This window comes from Phalacrocorax carbo, chromosome 15, assembly GCF_963921805.1.
Source record: "Phalacrocorax carbo chromosome 15, bPhaCar2.1, whole genome shotgun sequence".
Classification (NCBI taxonomy): domain Eukaryota; kingdom Metazoa; phylum Chordata; class Aves; order Suliformes; family Phalacrocoracidae; genus Phalacrocorax; species Phalacrocorax carbo.
Window position 1 is genome coordinate 7,439,864 of NC_087527.1, and position 27,775 is coordinate 7,467,638.

Here is a 27,775-nt window from a genome sequence, read left to right on the forward strand (position 1 = left end):
CCGCCCTCTCTCAGCCCCCCCCCCCCCCGCGGCGGTGCAGGGTGCCCGGGACCGCCGAACCATAGAGGAGCCGCCGTCCGTCAGGCCCTAGCGTGGCCGCTCCGTCCAGCTCTATGGTCGTAGGCGTGGCTAAAGCGGCGCCCCGGGGTTCCGGTAACCGGAAGGAGACCGTTCAGTTCCGGGTGGCGGCGGCGCAGTCGGGACCGGCGGGAGGAGCGGGGCCGGCGTCCGTGTATCCCGGCGTCCGTGTGTCCGGTGTGGGCCCGGGGCGTGCCCGCAGGCGCCATGTCGATGTCGCACCTGTACAGCACGGATGGGGAGGACGGCGTGGAGATGGAGAACTTCGAGGTGTCGGACTGGGACCTGCAGAACGAGTTCAACCCCCACCGGCAGCGCCACCGGCAGAGCAAGGAGGAGGCCACCTACGGCGTGTGGGCCGAGCGCGATTCGGAGGAGGAGAGGCCCAGCTTCGGCGGCAAGCGGTGCGGCCCGGGGGGCAGGGGCCCCTCCTCGCCTTGTCCCCGGCGTCTGGCGGCCCCCGGCCGTGCTCCCTCGGGTCTGCAGAGTCGCTTGGGCACGGCTGGGGGGGCTACCCAGTTCCTCGGTGGTTTTCAGGCTATAAACCCCTTCCTGAACAACGCAGCCTGGCACAGGGACTGCCTTGAGGGGGGACTTTGCCTATGCAAGCGCGTCCCTGCAGCTCGGGGCGGGGAAAATGTTATTTTCTGGCAATAACAGCGTTATGCTGCTCTTAACTTTTTAATATTTCATTTTGGGGGGGGCGGGAGGGGTTCTAAGGCATAGCATTCCCAAGGCTTGTGTAGGAACGCGTGTGCTGGTCCACTGGAACCGAATTCACTTACAGGTCTCGTTCTGCTGTAGCTCCAGGGATTACTCGGCTCCTGTGAACTTCATCAGCGCCGGGCTGAAAAAGTCAGCAGCTGAGGATGTGTCAGAAGAAGACTCGGATGAAGATGAAAAACCTGTTAAGCAGGAAGAAATCCCTAAAGAGTTTGTGCCAAAGAAGTTAAAAACGGTGAGTTACCCAGGAAGTTTTCAATTCTGTGCAGTGTATTTATGAAACTTAGGCTGTAGTCAAAGATGCTGAAATAATAATAGAGCACTAAAGGAAAGGAGAAGTCATTAAAACCAGAGAACCACAGGTAGCAGCGTGCTGTTAAGGGAGGTGTTTTCTCTGTCTTTTGTAGTTACTCCGATGTATTGTCATGTGTCCTCTGGAACATCAGTCCTCTTAGGCCCTTTTATCAGCCTTAATATTCCCTTTGGTCAATTAAGGTTAAAATGAAAGAATGCCTGTGGTTTATTGCCTTTCAAAGACTTTTTTTTTAAATCTCACAGAACAGTATCACAAATCTAGGTGTGTTATAGATAAAAAATTTAACTCTTATTTTCAGTTACCAGATACAGAAAAAATCAGGAGTCAGCTTCAGCTAGAGTTGGTGGTAGAGCCTCATAACTGGTAGCTTGTCAGCCTAAGCTTGTCAGGACTTTTCCATCTAAGGAATTTCAGGAAACTCCTTAGATGGCGGGGAGCATACATGGCCTCCCAAGTCATGATATAGAGTGGCTGTGCAGTGTGGTGACAACTGAGTCGTTTCTGGGAAGAACCTTCCTTTTGAGTGAAATTATACAGAGCTTGGTTATTACAGTGCCTTAAGGTTGTGTGGGGTTTTTCTGTTTGTTTATTTGTTTTAACAGGGTGGTAATTTCAAGCCCAGTCAGAAAGGCTTTGTAGGGGGGACAAAGTCTTTTGTGGATTTTGGCAGCTGGGAGAGACACACTAAGGGAATTGGGCAGAAGCTTCTCCAGAAGATGGGTTATGTCCCTGGAAGAGGTCTCGGGAAGAATGCTCAAGGTACTGTGACTGCCTATTTGGTCGTTTACTGTTAACTAGTAATTTCAAGAAGAGGTTGGATTCTTCAAAGATCTGCCATCTCCAGGTGGCTTACAACTTCATTCTTGTTTTCTTGCATCTCTTTTAAGTGATCTGGGTTCTCATTATAAGATTCAAGTGTGTTTAAATTACCACAGGCCGATTTTATGCTCTTGTTATTTTACAAAAGAAAAAGAGAAAGAAAAGGGAGATAAATTCCAAAGGTAGATAACTCACAGAAAAGGAGAAGTAATTTTATGTGATAGATTAAAAAAGCAGCGATATGCAAATGTGAATAATACTCTGGGGTTTTTTTTGGTGTGTGCTGGAACTAAGTGATTTTATAGCCACTAAGAAATTAGTGAAGTGGTAGAAGATACTACAGTGATAGAGGCAGAATACCAGGCTGGATGTTTGGGCTGATTTGATAACTTAGGGTACTGTAGGAAAGGCACTTGCTGTTCTCTCTCAGTAAACAAACTGCTCCTTCTAATCTAACTGCTGTCCTCTTAGGTATTATCAATCCAATTGAGGCCAAACAAAGAAAAGGCAAAGGAGCTGTGGGGGCATATGGCTCTGAAAGAACCAGCCAGTCTTTGCAAGATTTTCCTGTTGTGGACTCGGAAGAAGAAGCTGAGGAGGTATTTTTATGATTTTTGGTATATCTGTTTCCCTGTTGTGTTGTATGTACAAAATTCAGTTCTAGTATTAGCTTCTGTATCAGCGAAAACCGTTTGGGCTCATTTTAGGTCAGAAACTAAAGACGTAGCATGTTAATTTCATTTAGACATATTTTCCTTGGCACTTTAATGTTCTTTGTTGGTTTTGGCTCACTTTATTCCAGTAGTCTTGCTAGAACCCCACCTTCAAAGAGTCCCCCCAGGTAAATAATCCTTGTCTTTTGTTTAAATTAAAGAGAAAAAAAAAACCCTACAAAACAGACCAGACCACAGCATCTGAGCCGGTTTGTCACTGAGCTTTACTGCTTTCCCAGTTATTTTGCTGTACAGCATTCTTCACTGATCTGATGGTTATTCTCCTGTAGCGAACAGAGACAAATCTGGGCCATGACACAGAGCAGCAAGCACAACTCTTCTTTCTTTTTGTTTAGGAATTCCAAAAAGAGCTCAGTCAGTGGCGGAAGGATCCTAATGGAGGCAAGAAAAAGCCCAAATACAGCTATAAGACAGTAGAAGAACTGAAAGCCAAGGGCAGGATCAACAAGCAGCTTTCAGCCCCTCAGAAGGAGCTGTCTCAAGTCAAGGTAAGGTTGATAACCCAAGAGGTGGCATCTCTGGGAAACAGTTTGTCCATTTTGGTATTGTGAGTGCTCTTTAGTCATCAGTAACCTTGACAGAAGCCAGTTTTAAGAACTGCCTGTCTGCAGCCTCATTAAAATCAAGGCCTCGGACTCAACACTGGATCATGTAATAGACCATTGTGTCACCTAGGACGCTGGATTTGTTTTTAAGCAAGTTTTTTTTCTTTTAATTGCAAGTTAAGTTTATGTGTTTCACATTTGTCATAGATAAAATGCTCATCCACTTCTGAAAGCACAGTTGTCCTTACTGGGACTGTGCAACTAAACACATAGTTTGAACCATCTTCTACCTAAAGGACAGTAAGGGATTAGTCTTGTATGCACTTAATAAAATTATTCATCTAAAATTAATGTGTCTTTAAATAAAGTATAAAAGTACCTAAGACTTCTGTACAATAATAAATAGCATGCTACTTGCATCATCACTGCTTGTAGAATTACCCAGTGAAATGGTAAAACTGAGATCAGAAGAGGAGACACTTCCAGCTCTGATTCCAAATTGTTTCTTATTTGGTCTAACTCTTCATGTCTGGAGTAGGCCTTTCTGCAGGCAATGCCCAGTTGCCTCCTTCAGAATAGCAGTGTGTATTAGTAGCCTGCTGTAATTTAGGGACTTGGAAATCTTCAGCTTTCAGTTTGCAGTAAGGGATTTCCTCCTTTTTTTAAACATGAGATACAGTTTTTTTGAGACATGTTTGTTGTTGTTTGTTGGAAGGTTATAGACATGACGGGCCGGGAGCAGAAGGTTTATTACAGCTACAGTCAAATTAGTCACAAGCACAATATCCCAGATGACAGTCCTCAGCAGCCACTGGGCAAAGACTGCAAGCCCCAGGGGTTTGCCTTGCCTGAGCTGGAGCACAACCTGCAACTTCTCATTGACATCACAGAGCAGGAGATCATCCAGAATGACCGGCAGCTGCAGTACGAGAGAGACATGGTTGTCAACCTGACCCATGAGATACAGAAGATGTCTGAAGTTCTCTCGCATGAGGAGACAGCAATTAGCAACCTCAGCAAGGTGCTGGAGATGGTGGAAGAGTGTGAGAGACGGATGCAGCCCAGCTGTGAAAACCCCTTAACCTTGGATGAGTGTGCAAAGATTTTTGAGACGCTTCAGGACAAGTACTATGAAGAGTACAGAATGTCTGATAGGGTAGATCTGGCAGTGGCAATAGTCTATCCTCTCATGAAAGATTACTTCAAGAACTGGGATCCCCTCAAGGTGGGTGTTAGTTTGATTTATCTGCAGTTCTTGATGGCTTAAGTAGTCTTTATTATCTTGATTCCCCCCTCCCCACTCCTTTTCCCAAATTTATGTCAGTCTGGAGAGAAAGAGGAAGAAAAACCACCTTCTTCTTGCCTGGCGTGGGAGAGGAAGGTTCCAGAGAAAACAGTGTTCATGGCAGAGCGAAATACACGCGTGCAAAAAGATGGATCTGCTCTGCACCCGCTCTCAGACATTTTCTGCGACTGTAGGCTAACAGTTTAGGAGCCTGAAGGTTAAAATCAATCCCTTTTAATGGGTGTTGGGAGGAAAAAGTAGATGAAAGCTAAGTCTCTAGTCCTTGGTTTTTAGCAAAAGCAGAAGTCTGTCTTTCTAATAGTCAGATATGTGCTGTCTGTTCTTCATGCCATTTCAGCTGTGATAGGTAAGAGTCTGAATTCTCTCTGTACAGCTGAAAAAGTTCACACTATCTTTCCCCACCCCACTGGAGGTACATTAAATCCATAAAGTGGGATTCTCCTGTTGTGGGGTTTTACTAATCACAGCTGTGAGGTCCTAGCTTGCATCACCCTAGCAGGTGAGAATGCTGTCTGTAGCTGAGCGTACCAGCAGCCTGCTCTTCGTAAACACCAGCTGAAATTAATGAAAAAGGATAAAGGCTGCTCCTGCCGTATCATTTCCAGGACTGTTCATATGGCACAGAGATCATAGCCAAGTGGAAGAACCTTTTGGAGAACGATCAGCTGTTATCACACAGTGGCCAGGACCTGACAACAGATGCTTTCCACAGGTAAAGAGCAAATGAGTTGTACTTTGTGCAGCGTCTTCAAGTGCTGCTTCCTCAGGGATGGAAAAGAACAGATACAAGTGTGCTTTCCAGATGATTCTCTTCATATGTCTGTTAAAATCCAGCTGTCAGCTATATAAAAAGAAGTAGCTTTTAAATAACAGTTGCCATTTGGTTTATTTAGGCCTGGGGCTATAGCTTTAAGCTTAAACTTTGATTTATTTATTATTTTTTCCAGACTGATGTGGGAAATCTGGATGCCATATGTCAGAAACATAGTGGCGCAGTGGCAACCGCGGAACTGTGGATCGATGGTGGATTTCTTGGATAGCTGGGTAAATGTTGTTCCTGTCTGGATACTGGATAACATTCTGGATCAGCTCATCTTCCCCAAGCTACAGAAAGAGGTAAGACGAGAGGGCGGCGCTAGAACAAAGCCATGCTCTGAACCAGTATTTGAATTTCAGTCAACTAGAACTTCTGAAATACCAGTTTGCTGCCTCTGCCAATGCATTTAGGAGTTAGGGGGTTGCATTATAGCTCTCTCTGCATCTGGCAAGACTTACTGCTAATGGATGGACTTATTTTAATCTTTTCTGTTTTACCTCAAGGTCGAAAGCTGGAATCCTTTGACAGACACGGTCCCAATCCATTCATGGATCCACCCCTGGCTTCCCCTGATGCAGGCACGATTAGAGCCGCTGTATTCTCCCATCCGAAACAAGCTGGCGAATGCACTCCAGAAGTGGCATCCCAGTGACTCCTCTGCCAAACTTATTCTTCAGCCCTGGAAGGATGTGTTCACACCTGGGTCATGGGAGGCTTTCATGGTCAAAAACATTGTGCCTAAGCTAGGTGAGACAAGCCAAACGGTGCTGAGTTTCTGGAATCTGCTGGTTGCCACCTTCCCCCTTTCACCTAGAAAAGATAACGTGTTAACGTGGCTGCCAGCGTTACTTCAAAGAATGTTATTAGTAAGTTTAGACCAAGCTTGCATCTTCTTTTCTGCTACTAGTACTGTGCAGTCTTCTGAGGCAGACATTTTGGAAAATAGGGGAAAGTGCTCTGGTTATTCTCAATATTTTCTGTCTTATTTTTCTAAATCATGTGATTCTTCTGTTCTTCACCTGACAGGAATATCTGACAGCTGTCAGATAGTACCAAGCTATAACATGTCTCTTACTCCTGTATTCACCATTCAGCTACGCAAACTGGCTAGAAGGCTCTGTAGTCTAAAAGACAGTCAGATGTTTTAACAGTCTCAGTTCTGGCAGCAAATTGTAATTGCTGGAAATAGAAGCACACCCTGATCTGGGGGCAGGGATCAGGCAAGCAGTTTAAAGATCCTGACTCTCCCTTAGGGTAATATGCTACACGGGTCCTCCTCAAATCGTGGGTGTTGCTAGTGAAATAGGTCAGGGCACTGGTAGAACTGTGAGTTAAGTTCTTCCCTAACCCTTCTCCCCCTTTTCCCAGGGATGTGTTTGAACGAACTCATCATAAACCCTCACCAGCAGCACATGGATGCCTTCTACTGGGTGATTGACTGGGAGGGGATGATTTCTGTCTCCAGTCTTGTTGGGCTGCTGGAGAAACACTTCTTCCCAAAGTGGCTGCAGGTGAGAAACTGTCAAGGCTGAGTAAACAGGCTTGATTCACTGTGAAGCATTTTAGTGACTCCTGCCTAGAAATTGTTGCCCCAGTGCTGAAATGGTTTAACTACCAAATGGGGTGATTTCCACTCATAGCTCCATACACATCAGAACAGACTATTTTCTAACACTGTCACGGTCCTTTCTTTTAACAAAAGCTCAGTAATAAACAGGTTACGTGATAATAAGGACTCTTCCATAAATGCACCTGGAGTACTGCATTTGATCTGTCATGTTTTGCAGGTGCTGTGCTCTTGGCTTAGTAACAGCCCCAATTATGAAGAGATTACAAAGTGGTACTTGGGTTGGAAGTCCATGTTCTCAGACCAAGTGTTAGCGCATCCATCGATCAAAGACAAATTTAATGAAGCTCTTGATATCATGAACCGGGCTGTTTCTTCCAGTGTTGGTAGGTGTTTGGTTCTTGTGAGTCTGTATTTAGGCATGACCCTGCTAATCGGCATTGTAGCAGCTCGCATGAGCAGTGACATTCAAAGTGTGTTTTACCTTGCTGTGTCCGTAAATAACACCTGTAAGGTGCTGCTTAATAATTGCCTGTGCTTCACTGAAGCAGAAACAGTTTTTTGGTGGCTGGCTGCCTGTGCCTTAAGCAACTGAGTATCTTTCAGCCTTGCCTGATCATAGTGTATTTTATGTCGGTCACTGAGAGACCATAATTTAAAGATGTTGGCTCCTGAAGCTATAATTTGTTGGGTTCTTTTTTCTTTACAGTGAGATACTGGTTTTTCTCGTTAGCTTTAGAGCACTGCCCTTTCCTTCCACGTGACTTTCCCTGTGACCTAAAAGAGCTTGTTAGGAAGTTGCTGGGAATTAAACTGTATAAAAGGCTGTGTCTGAGGGAGCAGTACTGTCCTGTCCTCCAAGACTGAGAACTCCTTTACTGCATTCTTCCTACCCCCTTGCTGTACCATGTGATGGAGAATCTGCATCTGAAACATGGAGGATTCCTCGAGTCTATTTTAAGTATTATGTTTATTTCTGTGGTAAAATGGTACAGCTACAGGCAAGTGTTACACAAAGAGGAGTGTACCTATTGGGACATGCTTGGCATGGTGTACTCATGCAGCCACAGAGTGAACTGGGGCTGGTAGTGAAAGTGCTCCAGATGCAATGCTACTTTCTGCAACGTGGTGCTTCCCCATCCTTAGCCTGATTTTGTGATAGTCACTGTTTGTAACCCAGCAGCGGCATGTGGAGACCACAAGCCAGGTTTTGGCTTTGAGGAGTATTCTTTTTGTTGTCCACATCTTGCCTTTGCCAGTAGCAGTGCAGCATGCTCCTCGCCTGTGCGTGCTCAGATACAATTTGGGGTTGTATCAAATCCTGTTGCTTCTGCTGCAGTTCTCAAAGTCACGTAGCTAGTCTGTCGTATTAGCAATAACAGTATAAAACTTAATGAATTAGGATGTGTAAAGGAGGATTCAGAGCATTATTGATTGATTTTACTCTTTGTGTCCTGGAGTTTACCCATAGACCTTCCACCAGAAAGGGACTGGGATGTTGTTTTTACGTGTTTTGTCTCTCCAAACAGGTGGGTACATGCAGCCCGGCGCTCGAGAGAACATCGCCTACCTTACTCACACCGAACGGAGGAAAGACTTCCAGTACGAAGCCATGCAGGAGCGTCGCGAGGCTGAGAACATGGCCCAGCGCGGCATCGGCGTGGCCGCCAGCTCCGTGCCAATGAACTTTAAGGACCTCATTCAGACAAAAGCAGAGGAACACAACATTGTTTTCATGCCTGTGATTGGAAAGCGGCACGAAGGAAAACAGTTGTATACGTTTGGACGGATTGTCATTTACATTGACAGGGGTGTTGTGTTTGTACAAGGAGAAAAGACTTGGGTGCCAACCTCTCTCCAGAGTCTCATCGACATGGCTAAGTGAGGCCCCGCTTTGCACTGTGAAGACAAGACTGTCTTGCTAATATTTTTAGTGTAACTGTCTTAGAATAAAGAAGCTACAGATTTGTAAATAGAGGGAAACTGTAGCTGTATGCAAGGAGTTATTTCTTACAAGAGCTGTTTAGGGAGTGTCAAGAGATGAAATTACATGTGGAAGTTGGTGCTAAGCGAGGAACAAGCAGTTCAGGTGCTTGTGTAATTGCCACCTGTGCTAGAGGTTTATCAGCAGGTCAGAAGGGACGATGGGAGGGGAGTCTCTGCTCCAGCAGCAGATAGGCAAGGGCCGGTCTAGCTGAGTCCTGAAGGTCTCCGGTGACAGACATGTCACAGCTTCTCCTGCCTGCTGCACTGCTCTGGCTGAGAGTTACTGTCCCAACAGTGTCCCTTGTGCAGCGAACGGGCTCCTCTCTACCGCACACAGCCGGGACTTGTCCCACCTCTCTCGGTGTGCTGGTGGCTCCTTCAGCCTGGTGCCTGCCCGCGGGCCACCGGATGCTCAGCTGCCCCCTCTGCCCTGTCAACGCAGAGCTGGAAGGGCGGGGATTTTTTCCAGCAAGTTCACAGAATGTGTTCCTTGGGACCGCAGCAGGTCAGGGCACAGAGGTGAGGGGGGGAAACCAAGGCTTTTTTCCCTAGAGGGAGATGACCTGATTTTTCACAGAAGAACAGATGAAGTGCTGATTTCAGCAGCACTGAGCAGCTGAAGGCCCCTGCCTGCGAGAAAGCTTTTCAAAGCCTGCATTTGGAACTAGACACCAAAACCTTCAGCCACAGACCCCTCTCAAATAATTCCCCCTTCCTGATGCTTTGAAATGGGCATAGTACATGCCAAGGCTTTGAATTGTTCGTGAAAGGGGAGGGGATCAAAAGAGCAATCATTATGCAGTACAGATGGTGTAAAAGGCAGGTTTTAGTTAAATTTGTTTGCTGTAACTGAGTATAAGTCAAAGCACAGCTTTACCTTTTATTAAATAAGATACAAAAATGTCCCATCATGCTCAGTGTTTGGGTGCTGCCACTTTTGGCGTGATGACACTGTCAGTGCTTGAGCTTCATCTTGGCTGCGCAGAAGCTGCTGTAGGAGGAGATGCAGCCCCAAGCCCCCGCTGCTGCAGAGAGCTGTTAGGACTCCACGGCAGCAGGATGGTGCTCATCAGCTTGGTCCTTTCTGATGATCTCCAAGTCATCACACTCGTGGTACGTCGGCTCCTCCACAAAGTCCCAAACCTCAGGGGAGAGCTCCTTCAGTTTTTGCAAGGGAAACCAGTGGACAGAGGTGTCGTTAAAGGTGTCCAGGTACCGAGGGTGAGTGGGGAGCGCCACTTCCTCTGTCCCTTTCAAGACCTAAGGAGCATTTGGGGAAAAAGTTATGTACGATGCCGAAGAACTTTGTAAAAAAGTTCAGTTAAGAGGCAGTGAAATGAGGATGGTGTTATGTTAACCCAACCCCTGCATGCAATATGTTCTGCAGATAATGTAGAATGATCCTAAAGCGATTCACTTGTGTATTTAAGCCAGGGAAAAAGGCTTAAAAATAACCACCCTCTTCTTTCCCATTGCAATTTATTTCCTTTCTCGTTAAAAGGTGCTGTGTCAAAATAATGTTAAAAAACCAGAGTGGCTCATACCTTTGCTATGTAAGAATAATCTCTCTCGAATATCCTTGACAACAATCTAGAATAACACAAGGTAACCGGCATTAGATACATGACAATCCTGTGGATTTAGACTTTTCTCAAGAGGTGTGGGGGATGGAAAAGGTAAGAGATGGTTGATGACTGTGAACAGGACAGGAAGTTGAAAATGAGCAAAACCTGGAAATCTTTGTCAGAAGCAATACAAAAAAGAAGTAAAGGAGGCAAGGAGAGGAAAGCGCTGTTGGAAGCACCAGAACCTTTCCCTGTGGGGGCTGGACATACCTCTCCTCAATTCCTTTAAAGCTGTTCCCGATGATCACCATTTTGGACAGTGCCCCTGCGGACCAGTTCCTCCACAGGAGGTTGTTGTACAAGGCTTTCCCGCAGTGCACCATGTAAAACAGCGTGGCCGATCCCTCAATGCCGTGTTTCCCCTCCTGCATGTAAACCAACATCTCATGTTACAGCCGAGCGCCAGCAGCGGAGGCAGGATGGTGCCTCCTTCTTCCCTTTCTGGATCCCGGGAGTCCCCCCTCCCCAGCCCCTCTACTCCACCCTAGTGAGGCCCCATCCGGAGTGCTGCATCCAGTTCTGGGCCCCCCAGTTGAAGAAGGACAGGGAGCTGCTGGAGCAAGTCCAGCAGAGAGCTACCAAGGTGATCAGGGGACTGGAGCATCTCCCTTATGAGGAAAGGCTGAGAGACCCGGGTTTGTTCAGCCTGGCCAGGAGAAGGCTGAGGGGGGATCTCATCAGTGCTTATAAATATCTGAAGGGCAGGTGTCAGGGGGATGGGGCCGGACTCTGTTCAATAGTGCCCAACGACAGGCCAAGGGGCCACGGGCACAAGCTGGAACACGGGAAGTTCCACCTGAATAGGAGAAAAAAAAACCCTTCCCTGTGCGGGTGCCAGAGCAGGGGCACAGGCTGCCCAGAGAGGCTGTGGGGTCCCTTCCCTGGAGACATTCACACCCCGCCTGGACGCGGCCCTGTGCCCCTGCTCTGGGGGTGCCTGCTCCAGCAGGGGGTGGGACGGGGTGAGCTCCAGAGGGCCCTGCCAACCCCTGCCAGTCTGCGGCTCCCTCCGGCTCACCTCGTTCTCCGGGAGCAGCCGCAGCCCCAGCTGCCCCAGCGCCGCCGCCTCCTGGGCCGAGAAGGCGGGATCGAACAGGGAGCACCGGCCGGGCGGCACCTACGGAGAAAGCGGCGGCCGTGGGCGGTGCCGGGGCGGCGGGACACCCCCCCCACCCCGGTGCCCCCCTCCTCATCCTCACCCCCAGCTCCTCCAGCAGCAGCAGCAGGAAGGCCAGCTGGTGCCGGGCGGCCGGGCAGCCGCCGAACCGCCCCAGGCCGTAGCAGACGCAGCGGGCGGGTAGCTCCGCGCTGGCGCTCAGCGGGGCCCGTACGGCTCCTGCAGGGCAGGGAGAGAGGCGTCAGGCCCGGCGGGGGGCGGCCCGGTTCCCGTTCCCGCTCCACCCCCCGCCGCTCCCCGCACGCACCGGCGCTGGCCGCCCAGAAGCCGGAGCTCAGCAGATCGTCCCTGCGGGGAGAGCGCGGCGTCAGCGGGGCCCGGCGAGGGGGCACGCACACGTGCGGGACGGGGCCGGGCACTCACCGCGCCTCCCGCACCCTGCGCAGCACCGCGCCCTCCTCCTCCTCCGCCGCCTCCCGCCGCCGCCGCCGGCGGCCTGCCGCGCGCCACGCGCCCGCCGCCGCCATGCCCCTCTCGGCCGCCGTAGCGCCGCTGGTCACGTGCCGCTGTCATGGGACCGGCGGGCCGCCTAACCCGGAAGCGGCGGTGGCGGGAGCGCGGGTGGCTCAGTCTCGGTGGTGGCGAGTCCCGCCGGAGGGACAAACCCTCACCTCGGCTCGTCCCGCCGCGGCCGCCCCGACACCGATGGCCCGTCCCGCCGCGCCGGAGCCCGGCTCGGCGCCATGGTAAGCCCCTTCCCCCGGGCCTCCCCCCCCCCGGGGCTTGCGCGGTCCTGGTCCCCGTCCCGTCGGTACCGAGGTGACATCGGCGCTGCTCCTGCCCGGCCGGGGCCGCGGGGCTGGGGGCGGTCACGAGCGGCGGGTGATGGGCCGCGCTGAGGCCCGGTAAATGCGCGTTTGTCCTTTTTCTCTCCCTATTTTTGGGAAATCCTCGCTCTCCCGGCTGACAGGCGGAGCGCTGAGGCGGGGAGCGCGTCCCGGGGCTCTGGCAGGGCCCGGAGCGGGACCCAGAGCTGCTGGAAGCCAGCGCAGGGTCTCAACAGCTTTGCCTCTCTCTGGTGAATGATTCCACTCCGGTGAATCTCTGTCCGGCGAGACGATCTAAGGATGAATCAGCCTTTTTTTCATGGCCAGACCATAACTTTTTTCTTCAGTTTTGCCTTTTATGTTGCTTTTGTTCCAGACTTCATCTGTTTCCACTGGAAGGCTTCTTGCACGCAAAGCTTGTAACTAGCTACTTACTAGTAGGAACAGAAAAAAAAAAAAAGTGTTCTTAAATACATATATCCTTGAAGTGATGAGCTGGATAACATTACGATGTAGGCCATCTTCTGAAAGAAGCCTCCATCTTGTGCTCCTCAAGGCCTGTCACGTACAGTCAACAATTAAGAGCAGCAGGTTGTGGGAGCTCTTTGGGCTGCACACGGTTAATTCTTAAAGGTAACTATTCTGTGTGCTCAGGATAGGAGGGTATATCACAAGTCCATACCTCTTTCCTCGTATTTTAGCTGCAGAGTTACAGAACCTATCCTAAACCCATGAAAGTAGTCAAGTGTAATGGCACGGGACCCTTTTAGTGCTGCTTTCACGTCTCAGCTCGGTGTGATTATGTAAGAACGATGCCTCTTTTTTTATGTGTAATAACCTTTTTGTTGTTCTACTTGAAATGCTAGAAAGGAGAGGGGGAAGCATACCAGTTTTCAAACATACAATTATTTCTGTTAATGCTTTGCTCTTTTAGGTGGAATTACTTTTTCCTTTATGATGGTTCAAAGGTTAAGGAAGAAGGAGATCCTACAAGTGCCGGGATTTGTTATTTTTATCCTCCTCAGGTAATGTCTGCTTTTCCTTTCAGTGCCTGTAAAGGAGTACCTGTGTTGTGAGTGCTGATAGTTCTGGTTCAGGAATGGTTGGGCTTCCAGGTGGAGCTTTGGATTCTTATTTAGTATTCACAAAAGTTTTAAGAAAGCTCATATGGCTAGAACCAGCTGGGGTGGTGCTCCGCTGGACTCGGTGCAGAGAAGTCCTTTGGCTTCTGAGGCTGGGCACGGTGGTGTTGCACTCTGCTCCTTCGTGATGGAGCCCTCCAGCAGAGTCCAGGTCTGTTCTGGTGATGTGAATAAATACACACGAGGGATGAAAATGCCCCTATATAAGCTCAAAGCCCTTGTACTGCCTAAAAAAAAAAAAAAAGCAGTCCAATTATTTTTTCCCCAGAGCTTTGCCTGTGCTACTGCATTTGATTTATAATTGAGTTGAACTTAACTCATTTTTACTTATACGTGAATACTGTAGTGATTTGTTTTTCCAAGTCCTTTTGAAATGAAAGAAAAAAAAGTCTTTTTTCCCTGCCTTCCTCGACAGACTTTCCCTGACCAGCAGGAACTGCTTTGTGGACAGATTGCTGGAGTAGTGCACTGCATCACTGAGATTTCTGGAGTTCCTCCAAGTCTCATTCGCCTGAGGAAGCTCAAGTTTGCAGTTGTAGTGGATGGAGACTATCTGTGGGTAAGCTCAAGAGATCTAGAGGCAGTCACAGAGCTAAAACTGCAAAAGTCTGAAATACTTTATCAAACAAAAAGGGCTGGTTTGGTTTTTTTTTTTATGGTATGTGCTGACACAGGTAGTCCCCGGGAGAGCTAGGGTGGGAACTTGTAATGCACAACTTTTAATTGCAAGGTAGCTTAAATGATGTTTACCACAGCCTACAGGCGTGTGTCGTGGCAGTCACTTCAGCTGTTCTGTAAAAGGCTTCACGTACGTTCCACACCCAATGTGTTTTCTTAAGACGTGCCTGGCAGTGGCTGCAAAGCGTTTAGCTCTGCATCATTACATGTAGCCGTGGGTACTGGCAATGACTAGAAAGAGGATTCTGTGTGCTGTAGTTTATAATAAAGACTCAGTCTCCATATTTGGTAGTCTACTGATCTTTCCTTCTAACCCCCAGTATTCCCTGCTGTAGTGCTTTGTCAGTGTCAACAGACATTTAGTATATAAAGAACAGTGTGCGGCAGAGTCATGATAAAAGTGACCCAAACCATCCCCTGGGAACTGGGCTAAGATCGGTCAGACCTCTCTGGCTGGCAGTGCTGGCCAGGCTCACTGAGCTCTGCCTGAGGCAGAAGGCCTCATGCTTCTGTTTCTCTTGGCAACTCAGAAACTAAATGAAGCATCTTCATTGCTGTAAATAACAAGTTAATTTGAGTATATTTAAGTACTTAGTTTCAGGAAAATGTTGGTAGCTATTAGAGCAGCGAGCTAGGTCATCTAACGTGGGAAGGGAGTGTGTCTAAAACACTGGATTTCTGGTATTATTTATTTATCCTGTCTGTGTCAGGGCTCTTCTGTGGGTATTTTTGAATTTCCTGTGCATCTGACTTGTGAATCCGGGGGTTGTTTGCCTGCCACACAGTTGTTTGCATGCCTGTCATATTCATCTGAAAGCGATAGAGTTATTCTCACCTGCTGTGCCTGGGTTTTGTCAGTAAACATTCTTCATTCATGCCTTTCTGTATTAAAGGTTCTGGGCTGTGCTGTTGAGCTCCCTGATGTCAGCTGTAGACGGTTTCTGGAGCAGCTGATCAGCCTCTTTGCCTTCTACAATGGACCAGTGCGCTGTGCATACGTGGTAATTAAAGATCAGCACCTGAGATCTTTCTGCCTAGAAAGAGACTTTAAACACTTCCCAGATTAGCCGAGCTGTGCCCAGGCACATGCGTGCTGGCACGTTCCCTTACGTTGCCATCCTGGTTGCAAGAGTCACAGCAAGCTCACATATCAAAGAATCGGGACCTGGGAAAGTGTACAGGCCCATCCCCCTTGTTGCACTGAGGTAGTGTGGGTGTCTGCTAGAGGCTTTGTAGATACGCAGTCTAAAGCAGTTTCCTCTCGATATCATGTTCCTCCTTATCCTCACAAGTCACTTTGTGACCAGATTGATTGCATCTAACCATCCTGAAAGCGTAAGGCCTGTGCAGTGACAGCTGTGTGGATTTATGTTGTCTGCAGGCATTTTCTCAGGAGGAACTGAGCAGACAGTGGGACAGATACATTGAACACATCCAAAAAAACACCAGTGACCTCCATAAGATTTTCAATTCTCTCTGGAATCTGGACAAAACGAAGGTAAAAGCCTGTCCTCTGCAGTGTCTGGCTCTAGGGCTGCCTTAGTGCCAATGCTTTTGCATTTATTCGCTGCTTTGAGCATTTCCCAGGATTCTCTGGCCTAACGTCTTGTGGTTCTCCTCATCTAGGTGGACCCCCTACTTTTACTGAAAGCAGCTCTCATCTTGCAAACTTGCCAGCGGTCTCCCCATGTCTTGGCAGGCTGCATTCTCTACAAAGGCTTGTAAGTAACCAGGCGTTACCCAAAGGGTTAACCTGCACATGAAATCTGCCCCTTCCCAGGGCTGTGATCCCAGAGTGGATCCAGGGAGCAGAGCAAGGGCACTAGCTGTACACACAGGGCTGCTGTTTGTTACTGACAGGAACATTAATGCTTCAGGCAAGGTAATCCCTGTCTGCTGGTGTATTTCAAAGAGGATAAATGGTTATTTATGTTTATCAGTAGGAGAAATGGAAGCATGAAGAAATTCAAGGTTTGGATTTCAGTAGTAATCTGCTGTCTGATATTCAGCAGGACGTGAACACTGAACCTCTTGGGCTTTTTAGGTGGAAATCACCAAGAAAAAGAAAGATGTGTACATATTATGCTTTCCCCTTAGTGTACTCTTTGCAGTCTTGCAAATACAGTGCATGTGTGTGTCTGCATATATGTATTTTTGACTGACTTGTTGGCTAGGACCACTGTCTATACTGGTAGAAAGTGTGCAGAAGAATGAGTCAGAATTTCCGACAAGAAATGCTGGTTTCTTTCAACCGATCATAGCTGAAGATGCTGCAGATGTGGCACTGAACGACACCAAGAAAAGCCTCAAAGGTGGCCTTGAAAGACAGGAGGTGAGGGATTCTGAGAATTTCTTGGGAATAACATTCAAGCACCTTTTTCCTTTGGCATAGACTGTTCTTGTAGCACCTTTTATGAGCACTGGAAATATGCCACAATGTGTGCATCTTTCCAGGTCTGACAGAGGCAGGCCAGCCATTTTTAAGGGAATGATCTCATATGTGCAAGCAGGAGACTGAGCATGAGTCACTGCAGCACCTTAAAGCTGGCAGCGTATTGCAGTGGAAGTGGATGTCTGACGTTGAGACTTGTCCTGCCTCTGTCCCTCACCGGTGTGTCTGCCTCGTTGTGTCACTGCTCTGTCTGGTTCAGATTTTTTTTTCATCAAATGCCATCATAGTTCTCTGAACTCTGAATCGTACTACAGCGCTGCAAAGGGCTTTGTACTTGAGTTAAACTTCTCCTTTGTTAGAATCTTCTGGAGAATCTCTAGAACGTGGTTCTCAACAAGATGTAAACGGAAGGACTGAGAGAATACCTCTGGAAGCACTGTCCAAGGGGCCTGTACTGCAGTACTTTGAGTGCCTTTCCAAATCTTCTCCACTGCCCACAGCTCTTCATGGGGTGGCAGGAAGCCTGTATGGATCACTCTGTGCGAGGTCTTGACTCAGCACAACTAGCTTTGCTGGCCCAAAGTAAATGCCAGCAGGTGGTTTTTCTGAGTTTTGAGTGGAACTGACCCAAAGGAAAGAAGAAAACGAGAGTCCTGATGGTCACCCAGCTTGTGTTCCTCTTGTCTGGCAATGTGTTAGCTCCTGCCCTGTCTGGGGCTGACCTTTCAACCCTTGCAGAGTGTCTGGCTGGTTTGGGAGAGGTGGGCGCAGCAGAACCTTAGAGACTGTCCGAGGGATCACCTGGCTGTAAATGAGGCCCTGCAGCACCATCAGTTTTGCTCAGTGCAAGTAGATGTCTGGTGTGAGCATTACTGCTGGCTCTGCGTGTCCTGATGCGCTGTGTGATGGGAGTCTGGCTGAGCTTCAGGAAATGACAGCCTGCTCATGAATGACTTTGTTTTGTCCGTTTAGGATCGTAAGCACCCAGCTGCCACCTCCTCTCACTGCCAAAGTTCTCCTCCAAGGCAATGAGTCTCCAGGCCAGGTATGTTGCTGAACACATTCCCTGCATGCAGATACTCACTTGTAAGGATGCAGTGTGGGAGCTCTTGTCACATAGATCTTGTGTGCCATTACTGGGAAGGACAAATATTGATGCTGATGCTATGCTAAAAGCTTATATTAGTTATGATTGAGTAAGTTTTCAAGACTTCTGCATGAGGAATTTGCCTTTTTTTTTTTTTTTTTGGTCTTTAAGTTACTGAATTTATGAGTTCTCATCTGTGTGATGTTTTGATTAGCTTTTTACCCAAGTTTAGGTATTTAGTGCTAAATATACACACAATGAAAGTTTAGACAAATAGACAAAAAAGGTGAAAAATAGATCAATTTTTGTTTGCATTGAAGCTTGTCAAAGGTAATTATTTATGTTCAAGATCTACAAAAAAGCCATCAAGATCCAGATAAGAAGGACTCTGCTCTTACTCTGGTTGAGTGAACCAATTTTTTGTGCCCTGAGCAGGCAGCAATCGCAAATTGTGGTATTTGTCCTAGCTTTCAGGTGTATTTTGGTTCTTGGGAAGTCCCCTTGACTTTGGGGGCTACTTAAGGAACAAATCACTGGCCAGCATGGTAAACCAGTTTTAGTATTTGCTGAAGGGGATGGTCTGGGATCTGCTGTAGTCACAGGGAGGCTGAGGAGGCTGGAAGAGATGTCCTGGTGGCACTGCTGGCAGGTGTTGAGTCATGCCACAGAGCTGATTCTTGGCTTTTCTTTCAGAGTGAGCCTGGAGCTGAGGAGCAGCGGGAGCCTGGTGAGCATCCAGCTGCAGAGTACTGGTTGCCAAGTGCACAGCAGCAGCATATGGGCAACCCTCTGGGGCTGCAATCTCTGCAGTGAGAGCATGAGCTGGTTCCCTGGGATTCACATCAAAGCTCTTGCTGGATGCAGGAGTACATCCCTGAGGGTGTTGCTGCCACTAGTCAGCATGTGCCAGTGGGTGTTGTGTAATCAGAACTAGTTCCTTCCTTTGGCTAAGCAAAGGAGTTTGCTCTTTCAGGTTTAATTATCAGTTCTGCAGATTCCCAACACGCCTGTTTTAATTCCAGTTATCCATGTGCCTACATGGCCACTGACAGAGCCCTGAAAACAGGTGGCTGGTGCTTTCAGTCCAAACCTTCAGTCATAATTTTTGAGCATCAGTTTATAGGTATTCTGCCAGGACAGTTAGAAAAAAACACTAAGGGAAAATTTAACTGTGTCGGATATTAAGTGTATGAAGAGAATGGGAAAATGCTGCCTAGTCAGATGCGGTCAGTTTGTGGTGACCCAGGATATGGGAGGATAGCATGCCTTCTCCTGCAGAAGCCTTTGGGCTGATGGAGACTAGCTTCTGTTCTTTATGGTGGAGCATGTTAATTTAATCCTCAAACCTCCATTGCTTTTGCAGATTCTCCATTGCCACAGGGTGTCCATATCATCCCGGTATTCCTAACAGAAGATGAAGTCTCAGAGCTCCGAGACTTTCCAGTAGAGTGGATGACTAGGTAGGAAATCAATATGATGCATAGAGAGCCTTTTGCAGCAAGGGAGCGCTAACATGTGGCGCAGGGTCTTCACTAGCCATTGTTACTGTTTTCTCCGGTACTAACTCAAACTCTGTCATCTGGCTGTTAAAGCTGCCTGAGGTCTTTCAGGCTGGACAGAATCTGTGGGGTCCATATCTCTGTTACGAAGCAGCCTAAAGCAGAACTGTTTCCCAAGACCAACTGCGATGTTCTGTTGTTTCTCAGCTCACAGTGCTGCCTTTGTGCTTTCTGAGGGGGTGACATTCCCAGGAGGCTGCAGTGTAAGAGGCCTGTGCTTTTCACCTTTGTTAGCCCATTCTTTTCCAAGGTAGATGCTCTTTGTAGCAGAGAATAGATAAGTTATTGAATGCTACCAGGAGGTGGTAGTTGTTATTAGGTATGTAATAACTCCAAACAGATCCTACTCAGTAGTTTAATCAACTTGTCATCTCCCGCTAGGTCATATGTGTCCACAGCAGGCCCTAGAGGAGAGAAGAATACTCTCAGCTCCCAGGCAGTTTCAGAATCAACAGGAGTTCATGAAAACCAAGACCTGAATAATATCTCTGTGCAGGAGGCCCCTGAGCCAGCTTCAAGCACAGCTGCACCAGAAGATGCTGTGCAATCAGGCAGCCTTGCAAACACAGGCCCTTTGAAGGGCTTCCCCGCAATGGAAGCCGGTACGAAGAATTCTCCAACTGCAAAACTGAGCAGTCCAGACAGCAAAAGTTCAGAGCTCAGTAGAAAAGCATCCTTTCCATTAGAGAGAGACATGACACAGCTGCTGAGCCCTTCCACAATCCGTACTGCTGAATGTGCTCAAACTACAGGTCCGTATCTGGAAGGCTTTTGCTTTCCAAACCCTTATGCCCAGGAGAGTCAGAGTCTGGCAAAATCCCTTGTGGACTCTGATGTTGAGCAACGCAGTTTCCAAAGTTATCCTGCAACCAGTGGCAGTCCAGCTATTTGCCCTCCTGCCCAGGAGTTGAGCAGAAGGAAATCAAGTGAACAAGACGAGCAAGAGACTATGAGCCAGAACAGTGTCTCTGGAGAAGGCAGTGGTGCAGCTGGTGGCAATGTGCAGGGTTTGGGTTGTCCAGCCGTTGCTGTACAATCAGAGCTCCAAAGCAGGAGCCAGCTGCCAGCTGTAGAGGTTCAGGAAAGCCTGCCCAGTGACCCAGCAGAGAACATGCACTGTCCCAGGAGCGGAGAGAGTGGCTGGTTGCCTCAGAGGGATGGTCTGGGAGCCCAGGCTGGTGTGGAGTCAGGCAAACAGAGCAAACTGGTTAAAATGAGCTTGTATGTTCACTGTATTAAGGGGCTTGTGCTCTCCCTGCTGGCTGAAGATAACCTCCAAGAGGACCGGAGCTCCATTGAAGATGTGGTAAGTGGGAAAGGTCCTCCACACTGCAGATACTCTCACTGCTGCTTGTCTGGTGGTAGGGACAGGGGTTACAACTGAAGAGCGAGCATCAGATCACGCTTCCCATTTCTTTCTTCACCTGCTCTGTGTTGTGCAAGGCAAAGCCATTTGGCTTAGGGTTCATCACCACAACTAAAACCATGTGGGAGGCTGTTCACGAACGTCAGGCAGAGACCCTGAGAGGTGAGAGTGTTGTCTCACAGGCAACTCCTGTTGCCTGTTGTTGTCTGTCAGTGCCAGTGCCGGTGCAGAACGTGTAGGTGTTCCTGTCAGACAGCCCTGCGGGCTGCCAAAGGCCTGTGCTGGATCTGGGATTCGTTGGGAAACCCCGTCAGTTTTGTAGTGCTTTTTGGAAAGCAAGGTTTGTTCTCTGTTTAACCTCCACTTTGCATGTCACAGCTTCTCACTCTGGAAGCACCAGGGAGACGTGTCTGGCAGCAAGTCCCCAGAGCATTTCCCTTCTATGTGAAAGTCTGGCTGTCTGCGTCCCCAGCCTGCTCCTCCTTGGTGCCGCTCTCCGGGGGCCAGAGCGAAGAGTGCCACTTGGGCACTGCAAAGAGGTGCTGTACCAGAGCAATCCCGATTTACTCTGCTGCAGGGTTTGCTTGGGCATGCAGGCTTCTGTGCCAAGCGTTGCAGTGCAGCTAATGTGGCTGCGGGGGAAGGATGTGCCGGCCCCCGGCGTTTCCCGGTGTAGCATTAGTCTGCAGAGCTGCCGCCTGGCCCCTGCTTCCCTACCAGGGAGCTGAGTCAAAGCTGCAGAGGCCTGTTTGATATGCTAGTTGCCATAGGAACAACCTAATTTCTTTAACCGTCAGACTGGAAGCTGGAGGGAAGCTCAGACTAACGCTCACTCCCAGCATTAGCAGAGCCTCAAGGTTATTCCTTTTACTTCCAAGCAATGGGACTCAGAGGCTGTGGCTGTGACGCCCCCCATAAGCAGGGGGATGCCACCTCTGCACAGCATGTGAGGGCTGGCATGCCCAGGAAGGGATTGCTGCAAAATCAGCAGAGGCCAGGAGGTGCAGCCTTGGCCTTTTGGACTAGACATGGCACATTGCTCTGTCCCCTTTCTGCTCATTTCAAACAGGCAGCTGCAGAAGCTCCCACCCTACCATGTCTTCTCTGGTTGTGGGGAGAGAGGGGGATGCAGGCAGGTAGGAGCTGATGCTCTCGAGAGCTGAGGGTCATGCTCATCGCACAAGTACCCTCAGCTTCTCTGGGTTTCTTCCAGTTGCAGCTCTGGTCTGGCCAGCTGGCAGTGCAGCTCTGCTGTGCTCGGAGGCGATGCAGTTCCTGGCAGCCCATGCGGCACCTGTGGCTGGAAACGAGCCTCTACTCTGCTTCTTCTCTGACCTGCCATGAGAAGGAGCATCTGAAGGATGTAGCTAGCGTGTGAAATGCCTTGTTGCGGGGGTTAGCTCTGCTAGTGACACATTGCACGTCCTCCTCGCATCAGATGCCTGGGCAAGGCCAGCAGTGTGCCTAGCCGGGCTCAGTTTGTCATTCAGTTCATTAAGCCTCAAGATCAACTGCCTGATACTGGTGCATCGCATTTCAGTCTATTTTCCTTTATGTATATATATTACCCCAGGGTTGACAAAGCCCTGTTCCATTCAGGTTCCTCTTTTCCCAAACATGCTGCTTCCATCTCACATACTCTTGCTTTGGATCTCATCTTAGTAAAACCGTTCTTTCACACAGCTTGGATTTTGACTGTGATTGGGTTCTTCTGACTACACCTTTCCTCAGGATGCAGGTATTTGTTATCTCTTAGGAGAGATGCACTGCACCTCCTGTCATCCCAGGAAGAGGAGTGGTGTTTAAGGTGTTTAAGCAGAGCCGGGCTCTGCTGCTGGCGTCATGGTGGATTTGAGGCATAACCTCAACTTGTCTGTTCCTTTGTTTATCTGTAGATTAAAAATGACCCTCAGCTCTCAGGGATGTCAGAGCTTAGTTATAATTAATGTTTGTCGAATGCTTTGAGGTCCCTGAATGACACCAAAGAAGGGTAAAATATGCTACTTGTGCAGCTGAGAACACCAGGCAGTACCGATCATCCCTCCGGGAGGGCAGTTTCCAATACAGGCTTTCCCTGCAGAGCAGGAGGCTTTGGAGGCTTTCAGGCTCGCTTCCTGCCTGTCTTTAGGTCTTATCCGTTCATTTCACTGCACAGAAAAGAAAATCTGTTCCATGACCAGAGAGATCAAGGGTAGGCCAGGCGCTGCTGTCCTACTGAATGGAGGCTTGATCCTCTCTGTAGCAGAGGAAAGCACATGGGCAGGCTGGAGGATTATGGAGTTTATCTTCCCAGCACGGCCGGAGGGCCCCTCAGCCCTGCCTGAGCCCTGCCTGCTGCTTGGGAGCCTCAGCACAGCCGAGGCAGCTGGGCTGCTCAGAGTCCAGGCAGGAAGGCAGCTTGGCTTTCGTCTTAGTACGTTGCTGTGCGAATCCATTGCTCTGTGCTGGGTCTGTCATTAGTCACCCCACAGGTGAGGCTGTTTCCTTGGTGTTTGGATTTGGTTTCCCCCCACCCTTCTGGTGATAGCCCAGTGCCTGCAGTCTCCAGCTGGCCAGAAGCTCAGTGTGGAGGCTGGGTGCCCATTAGAAGATTTACTCATGTGTTGAGAGGTTGCTGTGGGAAACACTGCAGGCAATTAAATCCAGCCTAAGTGTGTAAAACTGCATCCTGCTATATTGTCTGTCTGGTATAATAAGGGCTGGTAAGTGAAGCAATATTCCTTGCTGTGGCTGAAAGTCGTGGCCAGGATGTGAAAATGAGCCCTGGTGAGTAATGTTTGACGGTAAATTAATGGAGTCTTGCATTTTCCTGTAATTAATAGCATCAGGTGGTTTAATGCCTTATTTTCAGGTTAGAGTGGCCTTTTCTGAGTCCCTGTCTCACCAACTTGTAAGCTGTAAGACTCATCTACTTTCCTCTGTGCCCAAGTTTCCCAGCCGTTCCTGGGAGAGAGCCTGGGCTGCAGAGTGTGGAGGGGTCCAGTCCCTTTGTCGTTGGCCTCACTCACCCAACTCCCTCCGGTATCTCCCTGGATGTCCAGGCAAAGCTGGGTGTCTACTCTAACACTTGCCTTGTTTTTTTCCGCTGTCTGCAGTACCACAGCAGTCTGGCTTCTCTAAATGGCCTCGAGGTTCATCTGAGGGAGACTCTGCCCAAAGACTCCTCTTCCTCAGCCAAGACAACCTACAGCTTCACTCACTATGATTGCGTTCAGAACATACTCACGGGTAAGATTTCATCTTCTGGAGTAGCAGCTGCTTCAGAGGAGGAATAAGGGGGAGAGCAGGGTTTACAGTAACCTTTTCTCGTGCTTCAGACAACTTCTCAGAAACATTGCTTGCTATAACTCTTAATCAAATAGCCCGGGTATAAGGCCCTACTGAGGAAGCTCTTTTTTTTTGTGTGAGTTTATAATCTGCTGAAGGCTTGTTGATCGCTTTGTTTGGATGAGAGCCAGAGGCCGCTGGGAGATGGAGCAGCTGCTACTGCTGCTTTGCTCAGAAAGATGTTGCTTGGGGTTCTGCTAAGGACTAGGTCTGAGGACAGGACTCAACATCCTTCAGACCTGCCCTCCCTCCCCCCTGACTTTATTTATCCTTGGTGTGATGCCTCTTGTCCTGCTGTACAACAGAGCGTTTGTCAGTCATTTCTGGCTATGAGAAGCAGGAACTGGGAACAGGTAGTAGCCAGCAGTTCAGAGACTGTGGCTCTGGGTTTGTGGGTAGACCGCTGACACGCAGAAAGCCCCATGCACATATTTCTCCAGTTCCTTCTAATGTTTCCCTTTTTCTGGCAGCCTCACAGGGAGTGTCCCACCTCTCTCCAGCTTAGAAGAAGTGCTTTAGGGAAAGAGAAACCCCAATGATTCTAGATAACCCAGTTCTCAGGCCTTCTTTTCACCCCTCTGATGTGTGGGGTAGAAAGGTACACCGGCCTTTTCTTTGTGCATGGCTGAGCACAGTGCAAGCCGCTGATGAATTTCATTGAGGTCACACTGGGGCTTAGGGTGTCACCCAGTTGTTCTGTAGGTATCCAGGGTGTGGGGGAGAGGTCCACAGCCTTTTCCTGCTCGGTAAATGGGGGCATGCTCCTCTACAGAGTGGGCTTTTAACATACACCCCTTACTCCTGTTCTGCAGCCAACCTGCCCCACACACCTGGCCCTCTGGATCGGCACTTCCTGAGAGCTGCTACGCTGATCCACTCTGACTTCAACCAGCTTCCGACTGCCTCAGAAGTGATAATTAGGTAAGGTATGCTTACAGCTCCCTCCTCTTCCAGGCACAGGAGTGCTGTGTGGCACACAGAATAAGCAGAAGAGGGGAACCCCTTTTCTAAGGCTGGCTGAGGTTTGGCACGCATTGTAATCACGCTGGTGTCCCTTGCCAAGGATCAGTCATGTTGCAGTATTCCCTGAAGTTTGCTCTTTAGATGTGGGCTACTTAATATTCTGCCTGCAGTGTGATCTGGGTGTTGAGAGGCTATGATGGCACCAAGGCAAGTGAACTGAAGGGTTTCTTTGGATTAAGAAATAATGCTATAATATTGCCAGTTCCTGGCACCATAAGGTTCTAAGACGCAGTTTTAAATATAGCTGTTCCTAATAAATTTGTGTCTCGGCTGGGAGCCAAAGGCACCCAGAATTGGCAACCTAGATTTTGTTTTCTTGCACGGCTTGTTGGGTTGGAAACACACTGTAATGTGCGTGGCAAACTCAATTGTAATGCGCCAGGCAAGATGGTCTTATCGCAGCCAGAGCCCTTCCACGCAGCCGTGGCTAATGCTGATCTTGTGCTACAGCACTCCCCCTGTTCCTGTAGCTGATCTCAGGGAGGTGGTTATGTTGTGAGTGCACATTCTGCTTGCCTGACCCGGCTTGTTTGTCCAAAACATGATGAAATAAAGATGCTTCTGGGAATTACACTGTTTCACTTCTCTGACACAGCTTGCCAAGGGAATGTGAATCATACACTTCACTGCTGGAGAACTCCTTGTTTAGCATTAGTTTGACTGGCTCCTTAAATCCTATACCGGCTAGGCTGGCGTATTCTGTGTTGTCCCAAAAAAAGCAACTCCATGTGTGAATCAGACTGAGTAACAACATGACTAAAACTGCTTTCTTTTATGGAGAGTTGTCACAGAAGGGTGTCGGCAAACATATCAGTTGCTGCTTTCCTCCATCAGGGAGGAATGCAGAGTCCTTTGCTTTGCTCACTGTCAGCCCTCTTGCAGGTAAATACTGAGCGGTGGGTTTTAATCAACAGCTTGACCTTTCATGGTTACAGTATCTGGCTGAGCTTCATCACACGTGTGACTAAACAGCCTTGTATGGTTCCTGCTGTAAGGGTGCTGTGCTGGGATTTGCTTATGGACAGCAGCAGTGAGATTCCTCCAGGAAAGAAGGGGTGTTAGACATGAGGAGTATTTAACTACCAGCTCTTGATGTACTGGTCTGGTCTCCCAGCAAGGGAAGTACTCAGAAGATGACTACATGCATGGGTGTTAATGCTGCTGAGTAGGTCCCAGAGGATGTGACATATGATGCTTTCTCTTTTAGGATGCCAAGACCCTTGAAAGGGAGGGTCTCGTTCCCTCTGGCCTTCTGGTAATACACTGTAGGGTTTCAGTGTCCATTTTAGCTCTGTGTTTCTTTGCTCTGCTGAGACATAAAAGTCCCTCTCAATAGCTGGGAGTCCAGTGCCACAAGCATCCTAATGACCAGCCTGGTGAGTTGGAGGGGATCTTGCACAAAGCTGTAAATCCTGACCACTGCCTTCTGTCCCGCCCTGCTAGGAACGCCTCCACAGCTGTGTACGCCTGCCGGAATCCCGTCCAGGAAACCTACTTCCAGCAGCTGGGTGCTCCGCTCCGCAACTCGGGTGTTCCCAACCCTCACGACAGTGCGTTCAGCTTGCCAAGCAAGGCCAAGCAAAAGCTGCTGAAGCATGGAGTGAACCTGCTTTGAACTGATGCGCTGAGGCAACGTGTCTCAGCCTGTGCTGGAAGTTAGTTCATCTCCAATAAGTGAAATCTCAAAGCCATTTATTCCACAGGAGGCATGAGGCTCTGTGCGATGCCTATGGGGTCTCCAGCCTGCCTTGCCCCGAGGAAGGGCACTCTTATTGCCTTGTTCCTGCAGCACTTTTTGTGCTAGTGCAGAGTATCGTTGACGTTGACGTTAGCACTTACCAAAGACTGCAGATAGAAGATAGTGGTGTTGCTTGGTTTACATTGGCTCTAGGACTATTCATGGTGCTCTGCTGCCACAAGCAGAGACTCCTGGAGTGCCTTGACCTAAAGTAAAACCTCTTCTTGCTCTAAGCTACACAGACACCAGGCTACTGGGCAGTACTGGCTTTCAGAGATGTCAGTCAGACACTGCATCTGCCTGGAGTTCTGTGCCTCCACTTGCCCTGGTCAGACTTGGGCTTTATTTATACCTCTTAATCTATAGAAATGATCCCCTGCCATGACATAATGCCTTACCTTGATTAACAGAGCCTGCATATTCTCAGACTAACTGGAATAGAACAAGTGCCGCAAAACTCGTAATCCTCCTACAGGTGCTGTCAGGAGGTTTTTATACTTTAGCTGAATCTGGGAGATCCTTGTCCCTCTAAGTGTGCCTGATGGGTGATTGTACAGCACAGCGCTGCCTTCTCCACTGCCCGCCAGTGCAGCTGTAACCTGCCGGCCTCTCAAGGGGCCGTGGTGACGGTGGTGGTGTGAATGCACTACACCTGCCTACTCCTCGGCCTTCTGCTTCCTCCCCTCCCTCCTGTTGGAGGAGCTTGTTTCACTACCTTGCTCTTGCTCTTTGTCTACTCTCTGTTGACAGAAAAGGCAAGTCGGAGCCCCTTAAGCTACGGGGAGCAAAGAGGGTTTGTAGCTCCTCGCAGCTGTTCTCTTGCTCAGACAGACAGAGCGTCCCCCATGAGCAGCTGGCTGCAGGGGCAGTGGCGGTGATGGCTGCTTAGACCTGAGAGAGGGATACCTGTGTCTGACTATGCTGTATATTTCAAAGCCTGCTGCTCTTACGTACAGACACATCGATGTGACTGTGAAAATAAAAAAGTCCAAGAGTCGTCCAA

At 48.9% G+C, this 27,775-nt stretch overlaps 3 protein-coding genes across 4 annotated transcripts; 2 read left to right on the top strand and 1 right to left on the bottom strand.

The window, feature by feature from the left end:
* The first annotated feature begins 157 nt into the window (after nucleotides 1-157).
* Nucleotides 158-9,799, top strand: TFIP11 (tuftelin interacting protein 11). The gene is made up of 12 exons (XM_064465844.1): nucleotides 158-482; nucleotides 883-1,036; nucleotides 1,720-1,876; nucleotides 2,408-2,535; nucleotides 3,006-3,158; nucleotides 3,931-4,440; nucleotides 5,127-5,233; nucleotides 5,469-5,637; nucleotides 5,842-6,085; nucleotides 6,707-6,849; nucleotides 7,126-7,291; nucleotides 8,435-9,799. Exons 1-12 carry the CDS (start codon nucleotides 286-288, stop codon nucleotides 8,788-8,790), a joined length of 2,484 nt encoding a protein of 827 aa, XP_064321914.1. The 5' UTR covers nucleotides 158-285; the 3' UTR covers nucleotides 8,791-9,799.
* Nucleotides 9,742-12,194, bottom strand: SRRD (SRR1 domain containing). 2 transcript variants are annotated; one of them, XM_064465858.1, is made up of 7 exons: nucleotides 12,057-12,194; nucleotides 11,941-11,981; nucleotides 11,716-11,852; nucleotides 11,535-11,633; nucleotides 10,727-10,881; nucleotides 10,436-10,481; nucleotides 9,742-10,151 (listed from the first exon to the last, which is right to left on the bottom strand). In XM_064465858.1, exons 1-7 carry the CDS (start codon nucleotides 12,158-12,160, stop codon nucleotides 9,930-9,932), a joined length of 804 nt encoding a protein of 267 aa, XP_064321928.1. In that variant the 5' UTR covers nucleotides 12,161-12,194; the 3' UTR covers nucleotides 9,742-9,929. The 2 variants fall into 2 exon arrangements, with proteins under 2 accessions (XP_064321928.1, XP_064321929.1); XM_064465859.1 differs by lacking the exon at nucleotides 11,535-11,633.
* Nucleotides 11,976-27,775, top strand: HPS4 (HPS4 biogenesis of lysosomal organelles complex 3 subunit 2). The gene is made up of 13 exons (XM_064465845.1): nucleotides 11,976-12,379; nucleotides 13,395-13,485; nucleotides 14,018-14,161; nucleotides 15,174-15,281; nucleotides 15,662-15,778; nucleotides 15,907-16,001; nucleotides 17,645-17,717; nucleotides 18,453-18,486; nucleotides 19,123-19,219; nucleotides 19,700-20,624; nucleotides 23,780-23,912; nucleotides 24,824-24,932; nucleotides 26,478-27,775. The coding sequence occupies exons 1-13, from the start codon at nucleotides 12,159-12,161 to the stop codon at nucleotides 26,647-26,649; spliced, it is 2,319 nt and encodes a 772-aa protein (XP_064321915.1). The 5' UTR covers nucleotides 11,976-12,158; the 3' UTR covers nucleotides 26,650-27,775.